The sequence below is a fragment of the Rhinoderma darwinii genome, chromosome 4 (genome assembly GCF_050947455.1).
Source record: "Rhinoderma darwinii isolate aRhiDar2 chromosome 4, aRhiDar2.hap1, whole genome shotgun sequence".
In the NCBI taxonomy this organism is placed as follows: Eukaryota; Metazoa; Chordata; class Amphibia; order Anura; family Rhinodermatidae; genus Rhinoderma; species Rhinoderma darwinii.
The window spans coordinates 398,576,510-398,593,569 of NC_134690.1; the positions used below are offsets into that span (position 1 = coordinate 398,576,510).

Genomic DNA, 17,060 nt, shown 5'->3' on the forward strand with positions numbered 1-17,060 from the left:
CTACAGGTCCAGGCCCTGGCCCAGAGGGTCAACCAGGGTGACGCTGCCTTAGTAGTACCCCTCACCTCACCTCTAGAACCCGACCTCAAGTTACCTGACCGGTTCTCAGGGGACCGTAAGACGTTTCTCTCCTTCCGGGAGAGTTGCAGACTGTATTTCCGCCTAAAACCCCACTCCTCAGGTTCCGAGAACCAGCGGGTGGGTATCATCATATCCCGACTCCAGGAAGGGCCCCAAGAGTGGGCCTTCTCCTTGGCTCCTGACGCCCCTGAACTTTCCTCTGTTGATCGTTTTTTCTCTGCCCTCGGACTCATTTACGACGAGACTGACAGGACTGCTTTAGCCGAGAGTCAGCTGGTGACCTTACGTCAGGGTAGGAGACCGGTTGAGGAATACTGTTCTGATTTTAGAAAGTGGTGCGTAGCTTCTCGGAATGGCGATGGGGTAACTCTCCCGGAGCGAACCCTAATTCCACCCCCTCGACTTCTCCTGTAGGTGCTGGCTTCTTCTTCGTGGGGAAGAAGGATGGTGGTCTTAGGTCGTGCATTGATTATCGTAACCTGAATAAGGTCACCGTAAGGAACCAGTACCCACTTCCTTTGATTCCGGATCTTTTTAATCAGGTTCAGGGAGCCCAATGGTTTTCTAAGTTCGATCTACGGGGGGCATATAACCTTATCCGCATCAAAGAGGGGGATGAGTGGAAAACTGCGTTCAACACACCCGAGGGTCATTTCGAATACCTGGTCATGCCCTTTGGGTTGTGTAATGCCCCTGCTGTTTTCCAGAATTTTATTAATGAAATCCTGAGAGATTACCTGGGTAATTTTCTTGTTGTGTACCTTGATGACATACTGGTGTTTTCCAAGGACTGGTCCTCCCACGTGGAGCATGTCAGGAAGTTGCTCCAGGTCCTTCGGGAGAATAATCTGTTTGCTAAGACTGAAAAATGTGTCTTTGGGGTACAGGAGATACCATTTTTAGGGCAAATCCTCACTCCTCATGAATTCCGCATGGACCCTGCCAAGGTTCAGGCTGTGGCGGAATGGGTCCAACCTGCCTCCCTTAAGGCGTTACAGTGTTTTTTAGGGTTCGCCAACTATTACAGGAGATTTATTGCCAACTTCTCGGTCGTCGCTAAGCCTCTTACGGACCTTACTCGCAAGGGTGCTGATGTCCTCCATTGGCCCCCTGAGGCCGTGCAGGCCTTTGAGACCCTCAAGAAGTGCTTTATCTCGGCCCCCGTGCTGATTCAGCCCAACCAAGAGGAGCCATTTATTGTGGAGGTTGACGCATCCGAGGTGGGAGTGGGGGCCGTCTTGTCCCAGGGTACCAACTCCCTCACCCATCTCCGCCCCTGTGCTTACTTCTCTAGGAAGTTTTCGCCCACGGAGAGTAACTATGATATTGGCAACCGCGAACTTCTAGCCATTAAATGGGCTTTTGAAGAGTGGCGGCACTTCCTGGAGGGGGCCAGACACCAGGTAACGGTCCTTACGGATCACAAGAATCTGGTTTTCCTAGAATCGGCCCGGAGGCTTAATCCTAGACAAGCTCGGTGGGCACTATTCTTTACCAGATTTAATTTCTTGGTTACCTATAGGGCTGGGTCCAAGAATATTAAGGCTGATGCCCTGTCACGTAGTTTCATGGCCAATCCTCCTTCCGAGAAGGATCCTGCTTGTATTTTACCCCCTGGTATAATCGTTTCTTCCACGGATTCTGATTTAGCTTCTGATATCGCGGCTGATCAGGGTGCAGCTCCCAGGAACGTCCCTGGGGACAAACTGTTTGTTCCCCTGCAATACCGGCTAAGGGTACTCAGGGAAAACCATGACTCCGCTCTATCTGGTCATCCTGGCATCTTGGGCACCAAACACCTCATTACCAGAAACTATTGGTGGCCTGGGTTGCCTAAAGACGTTAGGGCTTACGTCGCCGCTTGTGAGGTTTGCGCTAGGTCCAAAACCCCTAGGTCCCGACCTGCGGGCCTACTACGTTCCTTGCCCATTCCCCAGAGACCATGGACCCATATCTCCATGGATTTTATCACCGATTTGCCTCCATCTCAGGGCAAGTCGGTGGTGTGGGTGGTAGTAGACCGCTTCAGCAAGATGTGCCACTTTGTGCCCCTTAAGAAGCTACCTAACGCCAAGACGTTAGCTTCTTTGTTTGTGAAACACATCCTGCGTCTCCATGGGGCCCCAGTCAATATCGTTTCTGACAGAGGGGTACAATTTGTTTCCTTATTTTGGAGAGCTTTTTGTAAAAAGTTGGAGATTGATCTGTCCTTCTCCTCCGCCTTCCATCCCGAAACTAATGGCCAAACGGAAAGGACTAACCAATCCCTGGAACAATATTTAAGGTGTTTCATCTCTGACTGTCAATTCGAATGGGTCTCATTCCTTCCCCTTGCTGAATTTTCCCTGAATAACCGGGTCAGTAACTCGTCAGGGGTCTCCCCGTTTTTCTGTAATTTCGGGTTTAACCCAAGGTTCTCCTCCGTTTCCCCTGGTTGTTCCAATAATCCTGAGGTAGAGGATGTTCATCGGGAACTGTGCACTGTCTGGGCCCAGGTTCAGAAGAACCTAGAGGCGTCCCAGAGCGCACAAAAGATTCAGGCGGATAGTAGACGTTCTGCTAACCCCCGGTTTGTCGTCGGGGATTTGGTCTGGTTGTCGTCCAGGAACTTGCGCCTTAAGGTTCCGTCCAGGAAGTTTGCTTCCCGATTTATTGGACCTTATAAGATCATTGAAGTCCTCAACCCTGTATCCTTCCATCTGGAGCTGCCCCCATCCTTTCGCATTCATGACGTCTTCCATGCCTCCCTCCTTAAACGCTGCTCCCTGTCCTGGTCCCCCTCGAGGAAACCTCCTGTTCCCGTTCTCACCCCTGAGGGGGTGGAATTCGAGGTGGCCAAGATTATGGACAGTAGGATGGTCCAGGGCTCCCTCCAGTACCTGGTCCATTGGAGAGGATACGGGCCGGAGGAGAGGACTTGGGTACCTGCCCGTGATGTTCACGCTGGGGTATTGATCAGGAGGTTCCACCTTCTCTTCCCTACTAAACCGGGTCCTCTTAGTAAGGGTCCGGTGGCCCCTCATAAAAGGGGGAGTACTGTTAGGGATCTGCCAGGTACTACGTCTAGGTATACTCCTGGGATTAATCAATCCACACCTGAGGCCAGACCTGTTCGACTGACACCATCTCCCACCAACCAGGGTGGCAGGCTCAGGAGTGGGAGAGCCTATCGCGGCCTGGTCAGTCGGAGTTAGCTCCGCCCCCTGTCCTTTATTACCTGCCGTGTTCTCTTCCTCAGTGCTTGTAATTCTTCTGGATTCCTGGCCCCTCTGCTGCTTGCTCCAGCCTGCTTCTGCCGTGCTTCTGCCTTGCTGCAGTTCCGCTTAACCTGCTTTGCTTTGCCCCTGGCTTGCTTCCTTCTCCGTGCTCACTTTGGTATACTCCTCTTCATCCTGGTCCTGACTACTCATTCACCGCTCCGTTTCCTCGCGGCGTTCCGTGGCTACTGCCCCTTCCCTTGCGTGTTCCCTATTTGTTCTCCCGTGCACTTAGACAGCATAGGGACCGCCGCCCAGTTGTACCCCGTCGCCTAGGGCGGGTCGTTGCAAGTAGGCAGGGACAGGGCGGTGGGTAGATTAGGGCTCACTTTCCCTTCACCTCCTTCCTGCCATTACAATACGACTACGGGGCCTCCCGGAAAGTGTTGTCCACGAAGCTCGGCCAGCTACTGCCACGTCTCTTTTTTTCGGATCTTTTGGGAGAGGAGAGGGCACAGAAAATTGTGGTGGAACGGATACATAGAGCGTTGCGCCTCAAACCGGCGACCTCAGACCCGCCGAGAGATGTTATCTGTCGTCTACTAAGTCATGTTGATACTGCTGCAATCAAGAGAACGCTCTTCGGCTTTGAAGGTTCCCGGATTTTGGTTTTTCAGGACATTGCAGCCACCACGCTTACAAAACGCCGGCTGTTGAGACCACTTACAGATGAGCTAAAGGTGAAGAAGATTCCTTTTCGCTGGTTATTCCTGTTCGGCGGCAAACAGATCACCATAAATCATCCAGACGACCTAGAACAGATATGGCGCAGACTGGGCGTACCTCCCAAGGATATCACCTCTTGGCTCCCGATTCGACCACACACACCGTTTCCTGTTCTACCCTACCAGGAGGACTGGCGAGTATACACTAAAGGGAAATCCCCTAAACGTAAATCTGTGGATCGCAACCCGCCGGTGATTTGAAAGGGCTTGCATCAGTTATTTGTTTTTTGCCCGCCTTTAGACTTAAAGGGAACCTGCCACCAGGATTTCACCAATTCAGCTCTACTCACCCCTCGCTGACCGCTGCTTTCAAAAGTTCATTGCCGTTATCCCTGCTCCTTAACTCCTCCTCCGACCGTAAGTAACGGTCTGCAAAGATTTTGCGCCTTTTATGATAATAAAAGGTCCCGTTCGTTCCTCTTCTTATGCCCGCCCACGGCCGAAAACTGGCCAACCCTGAATAATGTCAATCAAAAGTAAGGAGGCGGGGTTAACTCGGAAAGGCTTGAGGAATGAAGATTTGACTCTTATGCTCATTAGCATACGGTGCGGGAACACTAAAAAACTGAATGCTATAAGGTACAGAGCTACTATGATCTCAATTCTTATATTGTATGCTCCATAGTGCGCCGGCCTCTTTCCACTGGGATCCTGGAGGCGAGTTTTCCCACCTTCCCTCCCTTGTTTTGTAATGTTGTAAATTGTATATTTATCTTTAAAAAAGAATAATAATAATAATTATATATATAAAAAGAATACAAAAAACAAAAACGTAACCACTTCCTGACCAGGCCCATTTTCACGTTTTAGCCATGTGCCAATTTAAAAGCAAATTGTTCTTCTATTACTCTTCCAATCTACATGTATTTGGTCTTGTTTTTCTCAGAACATATTGGGCTTCCATATTGTATAAAATAATAAAAGATATATTTTACTTTTTTTAAAACTGTAAAAGGAAAAACGGGAAATAAATTAAAAAAAAGTGTGCATATGTAATTTTAGGTGATGTTTTTTTTTTTTACATCTGGTGCATGCCGCTGGGTAAACACACCTGAATACATATCTATCTATCTATCTATCTATCTATCTATCTATCTATCTATCTATCTATCTATCTATCTATCTATCTATCTATCTATCTATCTATCTATCTATCTATCAGTCTGTCTGTCTGTCTGTCTGTCTATCTATCTAATATCTATCTATCTCATATCTATCTATCTCATATCTATCTATCCTCATATCTATCTATCTATCTATCTATCTATCTATCTATCTATCTATCTATCTATCTATCTATCTATCTATCTATCTATCTATCTATCTATCTATCTATCTATCTATCTATCTATCTATCTATCTATCTATCTATCTATCTATCTATCTATCTATCTATCTATCTATCTATCTATCTATCTATCTATCTATCTGTCTATCTCATATCTATCTATCTATCTATCTATCTATCTATCTATCTATCTATCTATCTATCTATCTATCTATCTATCTATCTATCTATTTATCTATCTATCTATCTATCTCATATCTATCTATCTATCTATCTATCTATCTATCTATCTATCTATCTATCTATCTATCTATCTATCTATCTATCTATCTATCTATCTATCTATCTATCTATCTATCTCATATCTATCTATCTATCTATCTATCTATCTTCCAAAATTTATGGATTATTACTGATAACTCAGTTACACCATCCTTTCGAGCAGTTTGGGAGAGGGAACTGGACACCCGGTTTACACCAGTGAAGTCCTCCAGAATCTTAGCCAACTCGCATGGTTCTCGAGATCCATTAGAATCCAAGAGAATTCTTAGAAGACCACGACGAGGTGGCATAAAACTCTGTGCCAGCTTAAATGAATGGGTTACTCTCCGGATGATACCCGCTGGAGGGGTAATTCTGAGGAACGATGTCACATATTTGGTGGAACTGTAATGTTATCGGGCTGTTCTGGAGAGATGTTTTAAATCATGTCAATTTCATTTGCTCGGAGTCGATCTCCCTCTCTCCTGAGCTTATCTTGCTCTGGCTCCCAACGCCGGAGTTGATCCCTTCCAAGAATAATCTCCCCACGATTTTGATAACCGCTGCGGAGCTTCTCATCCCTCTGAAGTGGAGATCACCGACTCCTCCAATGGTTTGAGAAAATTCAACAAATTGCTCTGTTGGAGGAGCTCTCATGTTGGGGGCGGGGTACTCATGCCAAATTTTGAAATGATGGAAACCATGGCGGTATTTCAACACTACAAGACATACCCCTGTTAGTCGCACTACATCTGCTTGATGTATATGTTCTGTCAGGGAAGGACCCATGGTTATAAAAGCTGTAGTTTTTTAGGCCATGGGCCCCCCATCTGCTGCTTAGCTGGTCTCTATGTTGTAAGACATCACTTGTTAGGGTATGTTCACACGGCTTATTTTCGGACATTTTTCAGGCAGTAAACAGCTCCGTGTTTTCAGACGTTTTTTTAGTAAGCGTGTGAACATAGCCTTAGACTTAGTCACTCGCCTAAATGAAACACTCACAGGCCCCATGCCCACGAACGTGCTTTTGCGGCCGCAATTCCCCTGAAAATCCGCAGGAGAATTGCGGCCCCATTCATTTCTATGGGCCCATGCACACGACCGTGGTTTCTACAGTCCGTGCATGGCCCTGGATCCCGGACCGCAGGAAGAACGGACATGTCTTATTACGGCCGTGTTCTGCGGTCCAGGCTCATAGGAAATAATGGACGCGGCCATGTGCACGGCCTGCGATTTGCGGGCGGCTCGCGGGTGACACTCTGCGGCCAGCCGACGCGCAAAATCATGGCCTGGAGATATCATGTGTGCGATATGGTTTGTAGATGTCGCGCTATATTCAGACACTGTTTTATTTGTTGTTATGAACCCCCCTCCCCCCTTTTGTGTTACTTTATTATATCTGCCGGCCGGCGTGCCTGTAGTACATTTATACTTGTTTGAATGCTTCTAAATTCAATAAAAACAAATTTGGAAAACAAAAAAAAAAAGGAAAGGTTAGGGCTAGTTCACACGCAGGTTTTTGGCGCGTAAACCACGTCGGAAACCGGACCAAAAAGTGTCCGCAAACGCCTCCCATTGATTTCAATGGGAGGCGGTAGCGTTTTTTTACTGCGAGAGGAAAAAACTCTTGCGGGAAAAAGAAGCGTCATGCCCTTTCTTCATGCGTTTTCGTCTCTGACCTTCCATTGACATTAATGGGAAGCAGAGAAAGCGTTTTTTGCTGCATTCTTTGCCCGCGGCGCTCAATGGCTGTTGCCGAGAAACGCTGCAAAATACGCGTCAAAGAAGGAATTTCCTGAAACAATTTTGAGGCAGATATTTCCGCCTACAAAATACTCTGTGTGAACAGGGCCCTAAAGGCACCAATACTTTTACACCTTTCTGTAAAGTTTTTGTTTTTCTTGCTTTTATTACCTTAACATTGCCTTCTCCAGTGGGGTTGAATGGGACCAAGCTGGGCTGTGGTGAAGGAGGCTGCGGAGCCTGCACCGTGATGATCTCCAGATATTGCATATTCCACGAGAAGATCCTGTATCCTTTTATATCAGACACATAACAAATGCCCCCAACCCGCAGCCCCTTCCTACACCAGTGCCATATGTTGGTGAGCTCTCTTAATTTTTTTAAACATATTGCAAAAAATAGTCCATGTAGCTTTAAATCAGATCTCCAGGCTCCTCCTCTTTATTGAGTCTCCTCCCCCTCAGTCTACTTGTACCTTATAATGGTACTTTTCTCCCTGGTGGTTTACTTGTAGTTTATTATCATTCTGCCCTTGTTGTAACAGAAATCAGTTCTCTATTCACTAATTTTCTGCTGAGCTTCTGCTTATACACAGCAGCCAATCTGAACAAGCAGAGCTGCAGTGTAAAGCATGGAGTGAGAGAGCAGCAGGATGGAGTGAGACAAAATAAAATACAAAAATCGAATAAGGTATTAGTCACTGAGTCATCCTTGTATGTGAATTTTTTTATTCAGCAGTTACCTTGGTCTCTTATATGGGTAATACAGGCGATAAATATGACTCTCAGCTATTACAGTGGCCATAGTGGTTTCATCCAGCTTTTTAAAGACCCTGAATGACATGTGAAGCAGTACTGTAAGTCTGTATAATTGTCAGTAGTCACTGTAGTTTATAGAATTCTATTCATGAACCAGGAGGATCAGGCTGAACACTACAAGAGATTTCTCCTTGATAGGGAATTGTGTGCTACGCTGAAATCCAACCTTATATAGAAGACGGATGCATGTTCAGAGAAAGTACAATCTGTCAATTCGGATCCTATACCTACGCCTCGTAGACATTATGCTGTGAACGCGTGCCTGGCTCCCGTCTGTTCTCTGAACTCGGCGTCCGTCACCACGGTGGAAGGGATCGGAAGCACAAAAACACGACTTCACCCCATTCAGGTAATTATGTTCCTATACGTCCCATGTATGTAACAGGATGGAGCATAAATGGGGCAGAGTGCCCAGAGAGCCATAGTGACCCCATACTAAAGTAAGACACAGTGACCCCATAATTAAAAACAGCCACAGTGACCCCGTAATAAAGACAGCCACAATAACCCCATAATGAAGGCATCCACAGTGACCCCATAATAAAGGCAGATTATGTAAAGTTGATGACATCACTCAGTCCATACAGGTATTAATGGAAATAAAGGTGTTTAATCCAACATAATCCAACAAGCCATGATGAAGTCTGCTGGATTATGTTGGATTAAACACATTAAAACATACATTTCCACTAATACCTGTATGGACTGAGTGATGTCATCAACTTTATATTATCTGTTTATATTGTAGGGGTCAGACCAAACCCATGAGGTGACGCGCACCAGAAGGACCTCACTCAGGAGCTGCTTATACTTTCATTCCTATAATAAATCCATCCACAGTGACCCCATAATAAAGACATCCACAGTGACCCCATAATAAAGACATCCACCGTGACCCCATAATAAAGACATCCACCGTGACCCCATAATAGACAGCCACAGTTACCTCATAATAGACATCGACAGTGACCCCATAATAAAGAAAGCCACAGTGACCCCATAATAATGAAAACCAAGGTGACCCCATAATAAAGAAAGCCACAGCGACCCCATAATAAAGAAAGCCACAGTGACCCCATAATAAAGACATCCACAGTGGCCCCATAATAAAGAAAGCCACAGTGACCCCATAATAAAGACATCCACCATGACCCCATAATAAAGACATCCACAGTGACCCCATAATAAAGACATCCACCATGACCCCATAATAAAGACATTCACAGTGACCTCATAATAAAGACATCCACAGTGACCCCATAATAATGACATCCACAGTGACCCCATAATAAAAACATCCACAGTGACCCCATAATAAAAACATCCACAGTGACCCCATAATAAAGACATCCACAGTGACCCCATAATAATGACATCCACAGTGACCCTATAATAAAGACATTCACAGTGACCTCATAATAAAGACATCCACAGTGACCCCATAATAATGACATCCACAGTGACCCCATAATAAAAACATCCACAGTGACCCCATAATAAAGACATCCACAGTGACCCCATAATAAAGACCTCCACAGTGACCTCATAATAAAGACATCCACAGTGACCTCATAATAAAGACATCCACAGTGACCCCATAATAATGACATTCACTGTGACCTCATAATAAAGACATCCACAGTGACCCCATAATAAAGACATCCACAGTGACCCTATAATAATGACATTCACTGTGACCTCATAATAAAGACATCCACAGTGACCCCATAATAAAGGCAGGAACAGTGACCTCATAATAAAGACATCCACAGTGACCCCATAATAAAGACATCCACAGTGACCTCATAATAAAGACATCCACAGTGACCCCATAATAATGACATCCACAGTGACCCCATAATAAAGACATCCACAGTGACCTCATAATAAAGGCAGGAACAGTGACCTCATAATAAAAACATCTACAGTGACCCCATAATAAAGACATCCACAGTGACCCCATAATAATGACATCCACAGTGACCTCATAATAAAGACATCCACAGTGACCCCATAATAATGACATCCACAGTGACCCCATAATAAAAACATCCACAGTGACCCCATAATAAAGACATCCACAGTGACCTCATAATAAAGACATTCACAGTGACCTCATAATAAAGACATTCACAGTGACCCCATAATAAAGACATCCACAGTGACCCCATAATAAAGACATCCACAGTGACCCTATAATAAAGACATTCACAGTGACCTCATAATAAAGACATCCACAGTGACCCCATAATAAAGACATCCACAGTGACCCTATAATAAAGACATTCACAGTGACCTCATAATAAAGACATCCACAGTGACCCCATAATAAAGACATCCACAGTGACCCCATAATAAAGACATCCACAGTGACCTCATAATAAAGACATCCACAGTGACCCCATAATAAAGACCTCCACAGTGACCCCATAATAAAGACATCCACAGTGACCCCATAATAAAGACATCCACAGTGACCCCATAATAAAGACATCCACAGTGACCTCATAATAATGACATCTACAGTGACCCCATAATAAAGACATCCACAGTGACCTCATAATAAAGACATCCACAGTGACCCCATAATAAAGACATCCACAGTGACCCCATAATAAAGACATTCACAGTGACCTCATAATAAAGACATCCACAGTGACCTCATAATAAAAACATCTACAGTGACCCCATAATAAAGACATCCACAGTGACCCCATAATAATGACATCCACAGTGACCCCATAATAAAAACATCCACAGTGACCCCATAATAAAGACATCCACAGTGACCTCATAATAAAGACATCCACAGTGACCCCATAATAATGACATCCACAGTGACCCCATAATAAAAACATCCACAGTGACCCCATAATAAAGACATCCACAGTGACCTCATAATAAAGACATTCACAGTGACCCCATAATAAAGACATCCACAGTGACCCTATAATAAAGACATTCACAGTGACCTCATAATAAAGACATCCACAGTGACCCCATAATAAAGACATCCACAGTGACCCTATAATAAAGACATTCACAGTGACCTCATAATAAAGACATCCACAGTGACCCCATAATAAAGACATCCACAGTGACCCCATAATAAAGACATCCACAGTGACCCCATAATAAAGACATCCACAGTGACCCCATAATAAAGACATTCACAGTGACCTCATAATAAAGACATCCACAGTGACCCCATAATAAAGACATCCACAGTGACCCCATAATAATGACATCCACAGTGACCCCATAATAAAGACATTCACAGTGACCTCATAATAAAGACATCCACAGTGACCCCATAATAATGACATCCACAGTGACCCCATAATAAAAACATCCACAGTGACCCCATAATAAAGACATCCACAGTGACCCCATAATAAAGACATCCACAGTGACCTCATAATAAAGACATCCACAGTGACCTCATAATAAAGACATCCACAGTGACCCCATAATAAAGACATCCACAGTGACCTCATAATAAAGACATCCACAGTGACCTCATAATAAAGACATCCACAGTGACCCCATAATAAAGACATTCACAGTGACCTCATAATAAAGACATCCACAGTGACCCCATAATAATGACATCCACAGTGACCCCATAATAAAAACATCCACAGTGACCCCATAATAAAGACATCCACAGTGACCCCATAATAAAGACATCCACAGTGACCTCATAATAAAGACATTCACAGTGACCTCATAATAAAGACATCCACAGTGACCTCATAATAAAGACATCCACAGTGACCCCATAATAATGACATCCACAGTGACCTCATAATAAAGACCTCCACAGTGACCCCATAATAATGACATCCACAGTGACCTCATAATAAAGACCTCCACAGTGACCCCATAATAATGACATCCACAGTGACCCCATAATAAAGACATCCACAGTGACCCCATAATAAAGGCAGGAACAGTGACCTCATAATAAAGACATCCACAGTGACCCCATAATAAAGGCAGGAACAGTGACCTCATAATAAAGACATCCACAGTGACCTCATAATAAAGACATCCACAGTGACCCCATAATAAAGACATTCACAGTGACCTCATAATAATGACATTCACAGTGACCTCATAATAAAAACATCTACAGTGACCCCATAATAAAGACATCCACAGTGACCTCATAATAAAGACATCCACAGTGACCCCATAATAAAGACATCCACAGTGACCTCATAATAAAGACATCCACAGTGACCTCATAATAATGACATCCACAGTGACCTCATAATAAAGACCTCCACAGTGACCCCATAATAATGACATCCACAGTGACCCCATAATAAAGACATCCACAGTGACCCCATAATAAAGGCAGGAACAGTGACCTCATAATAAAGACATCCACAGTGACCCCATAATAATGACATCCACAGTGACCCCATAATAAAAACATCTACAGTGACCCCATAATAATGACATCCACAGTGACCTCATAATAAAAACATCTACAGTGACCCCATAATAAAGACATCCACAGTGACCCCATAATAAAGACATCCACAGTGACCTCATAATAAAGACATCCACAGTGACCCCATAATAATGACATCCACAGTGACCTCATAATAAAGACCTCCACAGTGACCCCATAATAATGACATCCACAGTGACCTCATAATAAAGACCTCCACAGTGACCCCATAATAATGACATCCACAGTGACCCCATAATAAAGACATCCACAGTGACCCCATAATAAAGGCAGGAACAGTGACCTCATAATAAAGACATCCACAGTGACCCCATAATAAAGGCAGGAACAGTGACCTCATAATAAAGACATCCACAGTGACCTCATAATAAAGACATCCACAGTGACCCCATAATAAAGACATTCACAGTGACCTCATAATAATGACATTCACAGTGACCTCATAATAAAGACATCCACAGTGACCCCATAATAATGACATCCACAGTGACCTCATAATAAAAACATCTACAGTGACCCCATAATAAAGACATCCACAGTGACCTCATAATAAAGACATCCACAGTGACCCCATAATAATGACATCCACAGTGACCCCATAATAAAAACATCCACAGTGACCCCATAATAAAGACATCCACAGTGACCCCATAATAAAGACATCCACAGTGACCTCATAATAAAGACATTCACAGTGACCCCATAATAATGACATCCACAGTGACCCTATAATAAAGACATTCACAGTGACCTCATAATAAAGACATCCACAGTGACCCCATAATAAAGACATCCACAGTGACCCCATAATAAAGACATCCACAGTGACCCCATAATAAAGACATCCACAGTGACCCCATAATAAAGACATCCACAGTGACCCTATAATAAAGACATTCACAGTGACCTCATAATAAAGACATCCACAGTGACCCCATAATAAAGACATCCACAGTGACCCCATAATAAAGACATCCACAGTGACCCTATAATAAAGACATTCACAGTGACCTCATAATAAAGACATCTACAGTGACCCCATAATAATGACATCCACAGTGACCCCATAATAAAAACATCCACAGTGACCCCATAATAAAGACATCCACAGTGACCCCATAATAAAAACATCTACAGTGACCCCATAATAAAGACATCCACAGTGACCTCATAATAAAAACATCTACAGTGACCCCATAATAAAGACATCCACAGTGACCTCATAATAAAGACATCCACAGTGACCCCATAATAAAGACATCCACAGTGACCTCATAATAAAGACATCCACAGTGACCTCATAATAAAGACATCCACAGTGACCCCATAATAAAGACATCCACAGTGACCCCATAATAATGACATCCACAGTGACCTCATAATAAAGACATCCACAGTGACCTCATAATAAAGACATTCACAGTGACCCCATAATAAAGACATCCACAGTGACCCCATAATAATGACATCCACAGTGACCTCATAAAAAAGACATCCACAGTGACCTCATAATAAAGACATCCACAGTGACCTCATAATAAAAACATTCACAGTGACCCCATAATAAAGGCAGGAACAGTGACCTCATAATAAAGACATCCACAGTGACCTCATAATAAAGACATCCACAGTGACCTCATAATAAAGACATCCACAGTGACCTCATAATAAAAACATCTACAGTGACCCCATAATAAAGACATCCACAGTGACCTCATAATAAAGACATCCACAGTGACCCCATAATAATGACATCCACAGTGACCCCATAATAAAAACATCCACAGTGACCCCATAATAAAGACATCCACAGTGACCCCATAATAAAGACATCCACAGTGACCTCATAATAAAGACATTCACAGTGACCCCATAATAATGACATCCACAGTGACCCCATAATAAAGACATCCACAGTGACCCTATAATAAAGACATCCACAGTGACCCTATAATAAAGACATCCACAGTGACCTCATAATAAAGACATCCACAGTGACCTCATAATAAAGACATCCACAGTGACCCCATAATAATGACATTCACTGTGACCTCATAATAAAGACATCCACAGTGACCCCATAATAAAGACATCCACAGTGACCCCATAATAAAGACATCCACAGTGACCCTATAATAAAGACATCCACAGTGACCCCATAATAATGACATCCACAGTGACCCCATAATAAAGACCTCCACAGTGACCCCATAATAATGACATCCACAGTGACCTCATAATAAAGACCTCCACAGTGACCCTATAATAATGACATTCACTGTGACCTCATAATAAAGACATCCACAGTGACCCCATAATAAAGGTAGGAACAGTGACCTCATAATAAAGACATCCACAGTGACCTCATAATAAAGACATCCACAGTGACCCCATAATAATGACATCCACAGTGACCCCATAATAAAAACATCCACAGTGACCCCATAATAAAGACATCCACAGTGACCCCATAATAAAGACATCCACAGTGACCTCATAATAAAGACATTCACAGTGACCCCATAATAATGACATCCACAGTGACCCCATAATAATGACATCCACAGTGACCCCATAATAAAAACATCCACAGTGACCCCATAATAAAGACATCCACAGTGACCCCATAATAATGACATCCACAGTGACCTCATAATAAAGACATCCACAGTGACCCCATAATAAAGACATTCACAGTGACCCCATAATAAAGACATTCACAGTGACCTCATAATAATGACATCCACAGTGACCTCATAATAATGACATCCACAGTGACCTCATAATAAAGACATTCACAGTGACCTCATAATAAAGACATCCACAGTGACCTCATAATAAAGACATCCACAGTGACCTCATAATAAAGACATCCACAGTGACCTCATAATAAAGACATCCACAGTGACCCCATAATAAAGACATCCACAGTGACCTCATAATAAAGACATTCACTGTGACCTCATAATAAAGACCTCCACAGTGACCCCATAATAAAGACCTCCACAGTGACCCCATAATAAAGACATTCACAGTGACCCCATAATAAAGACATCCACAGTGACCCCATAATAAAGACCTCCACAGTGACCCCATAATAATGACATCCACAGTGACCCCATAATAAAGACCTCCACAGTGACCCCATAATAATGACATCCACAGTGACCTCATAATAAAGACCTCCACAGTGACCCCATAATAATGACATCCACAGTGACCCCATAATAAAAACATCCACAGTGACCCCATAATAAAGACATCCACAGTGACCCCATAATAAAGACATTCACAGTGACCTCATAATAAAGACATTCACAGTGACCTCATAATAAAGACATCCACAGTGACCTCATAATAAAGACATCCACAGTGACCTCATAATAAAGACATCCACAGTGACCTCATAATAAAGACATCCACAGTGACCCCATAATAATGACATTCACTGTGACCTCATAATAAAGACATCCACAGTGACCCCATAATAAAGACATCCACAGTGACCCCATAATAAAGACATCCACAGTGACCCTATAATAAAGACATCCACAGTGACCCCATAATAATGACATCCACAGTGACCCCATAATAAAGACCTCCACAGTGACCCCATAATAATGACATCCACAGTGACCTCATAATAAAGACCTCCACAGTGACCCCATAATAAAGACCTCCACAGTGACCCCATAATAAAGACATTCACAGTGACCCCATAATAATGACATCCACAGTGACCTCATAATAATGACATCCACAGTGACCCCATAATAATGACATCCACAGTGACCCCATAATAATGACATCCACAGTGACCTCATAATAATGACATCCACAGTGACCCCATAATAATGACATCCACAGTGACCCCATAATAATGACATCCACAGTGACCCCATAATAATGACATCCACAGTGACCTCATAATAAAGACCTCCACAGTGACCCCATAATAAAGACCTCCACAGTGACCCCATAATAAAGACATTCACAGTGACCTCATAATAAAGACATCCACAGTGACCCCATAATAATGACATTCACAGTGACCCCATAATAAAGACCTCCACAGTGACCCCATAATAATGACATCCACAGTGACCCCATAATAAAGACCTCCACAGTGACCCCATAATAATGACATCCACAGTGACCCCATAATAATGACATTCACTGTGACCTCATAATAAAGACCTCCACAGTGACCCTATAATAATGACATTCACAGTGACCCCATAATAAAGACATCCACAGTGACCCCATAATAAAGGCAGGAACAGTGACCTCATAATAAAGACATCCACAGTGACCCCATAATAAAGGCAGGAACAGTGACCCCATAATAAAGGCAGCAACAGTGACCTCATAATAAAGACATCCACAGTGACCCCATAATAAAGA

At 43.5% G+C, this 17,060-nt stretch overlaps 1 protein-coding gene across 1 annotated transcript in view; it reads left to right on the forward strand.

The window, feature by feature from the left end:
• XDH (xanthine dehydrogenase) overlaps positions 1–17,060 on the forward strand; it is a 118,679-nt gene that overhangs the window by 12,946 nt on the left and 88,673 nt on the right. Inside the window, exons 3-4 of the mRNA XM_075863435.1 lie at positions 7,547–7,643; positions 8,414–8,522. Of these exons, the coding sequence (XP_075719550.1) occupies positions 7,547–7,643; positions 8,414–8,522 (206 nt within the window). The remainder of the gene's footprint in view (positions 1–7,546; positions 7,644–8,413; positions 8,523–17,060) is intronic.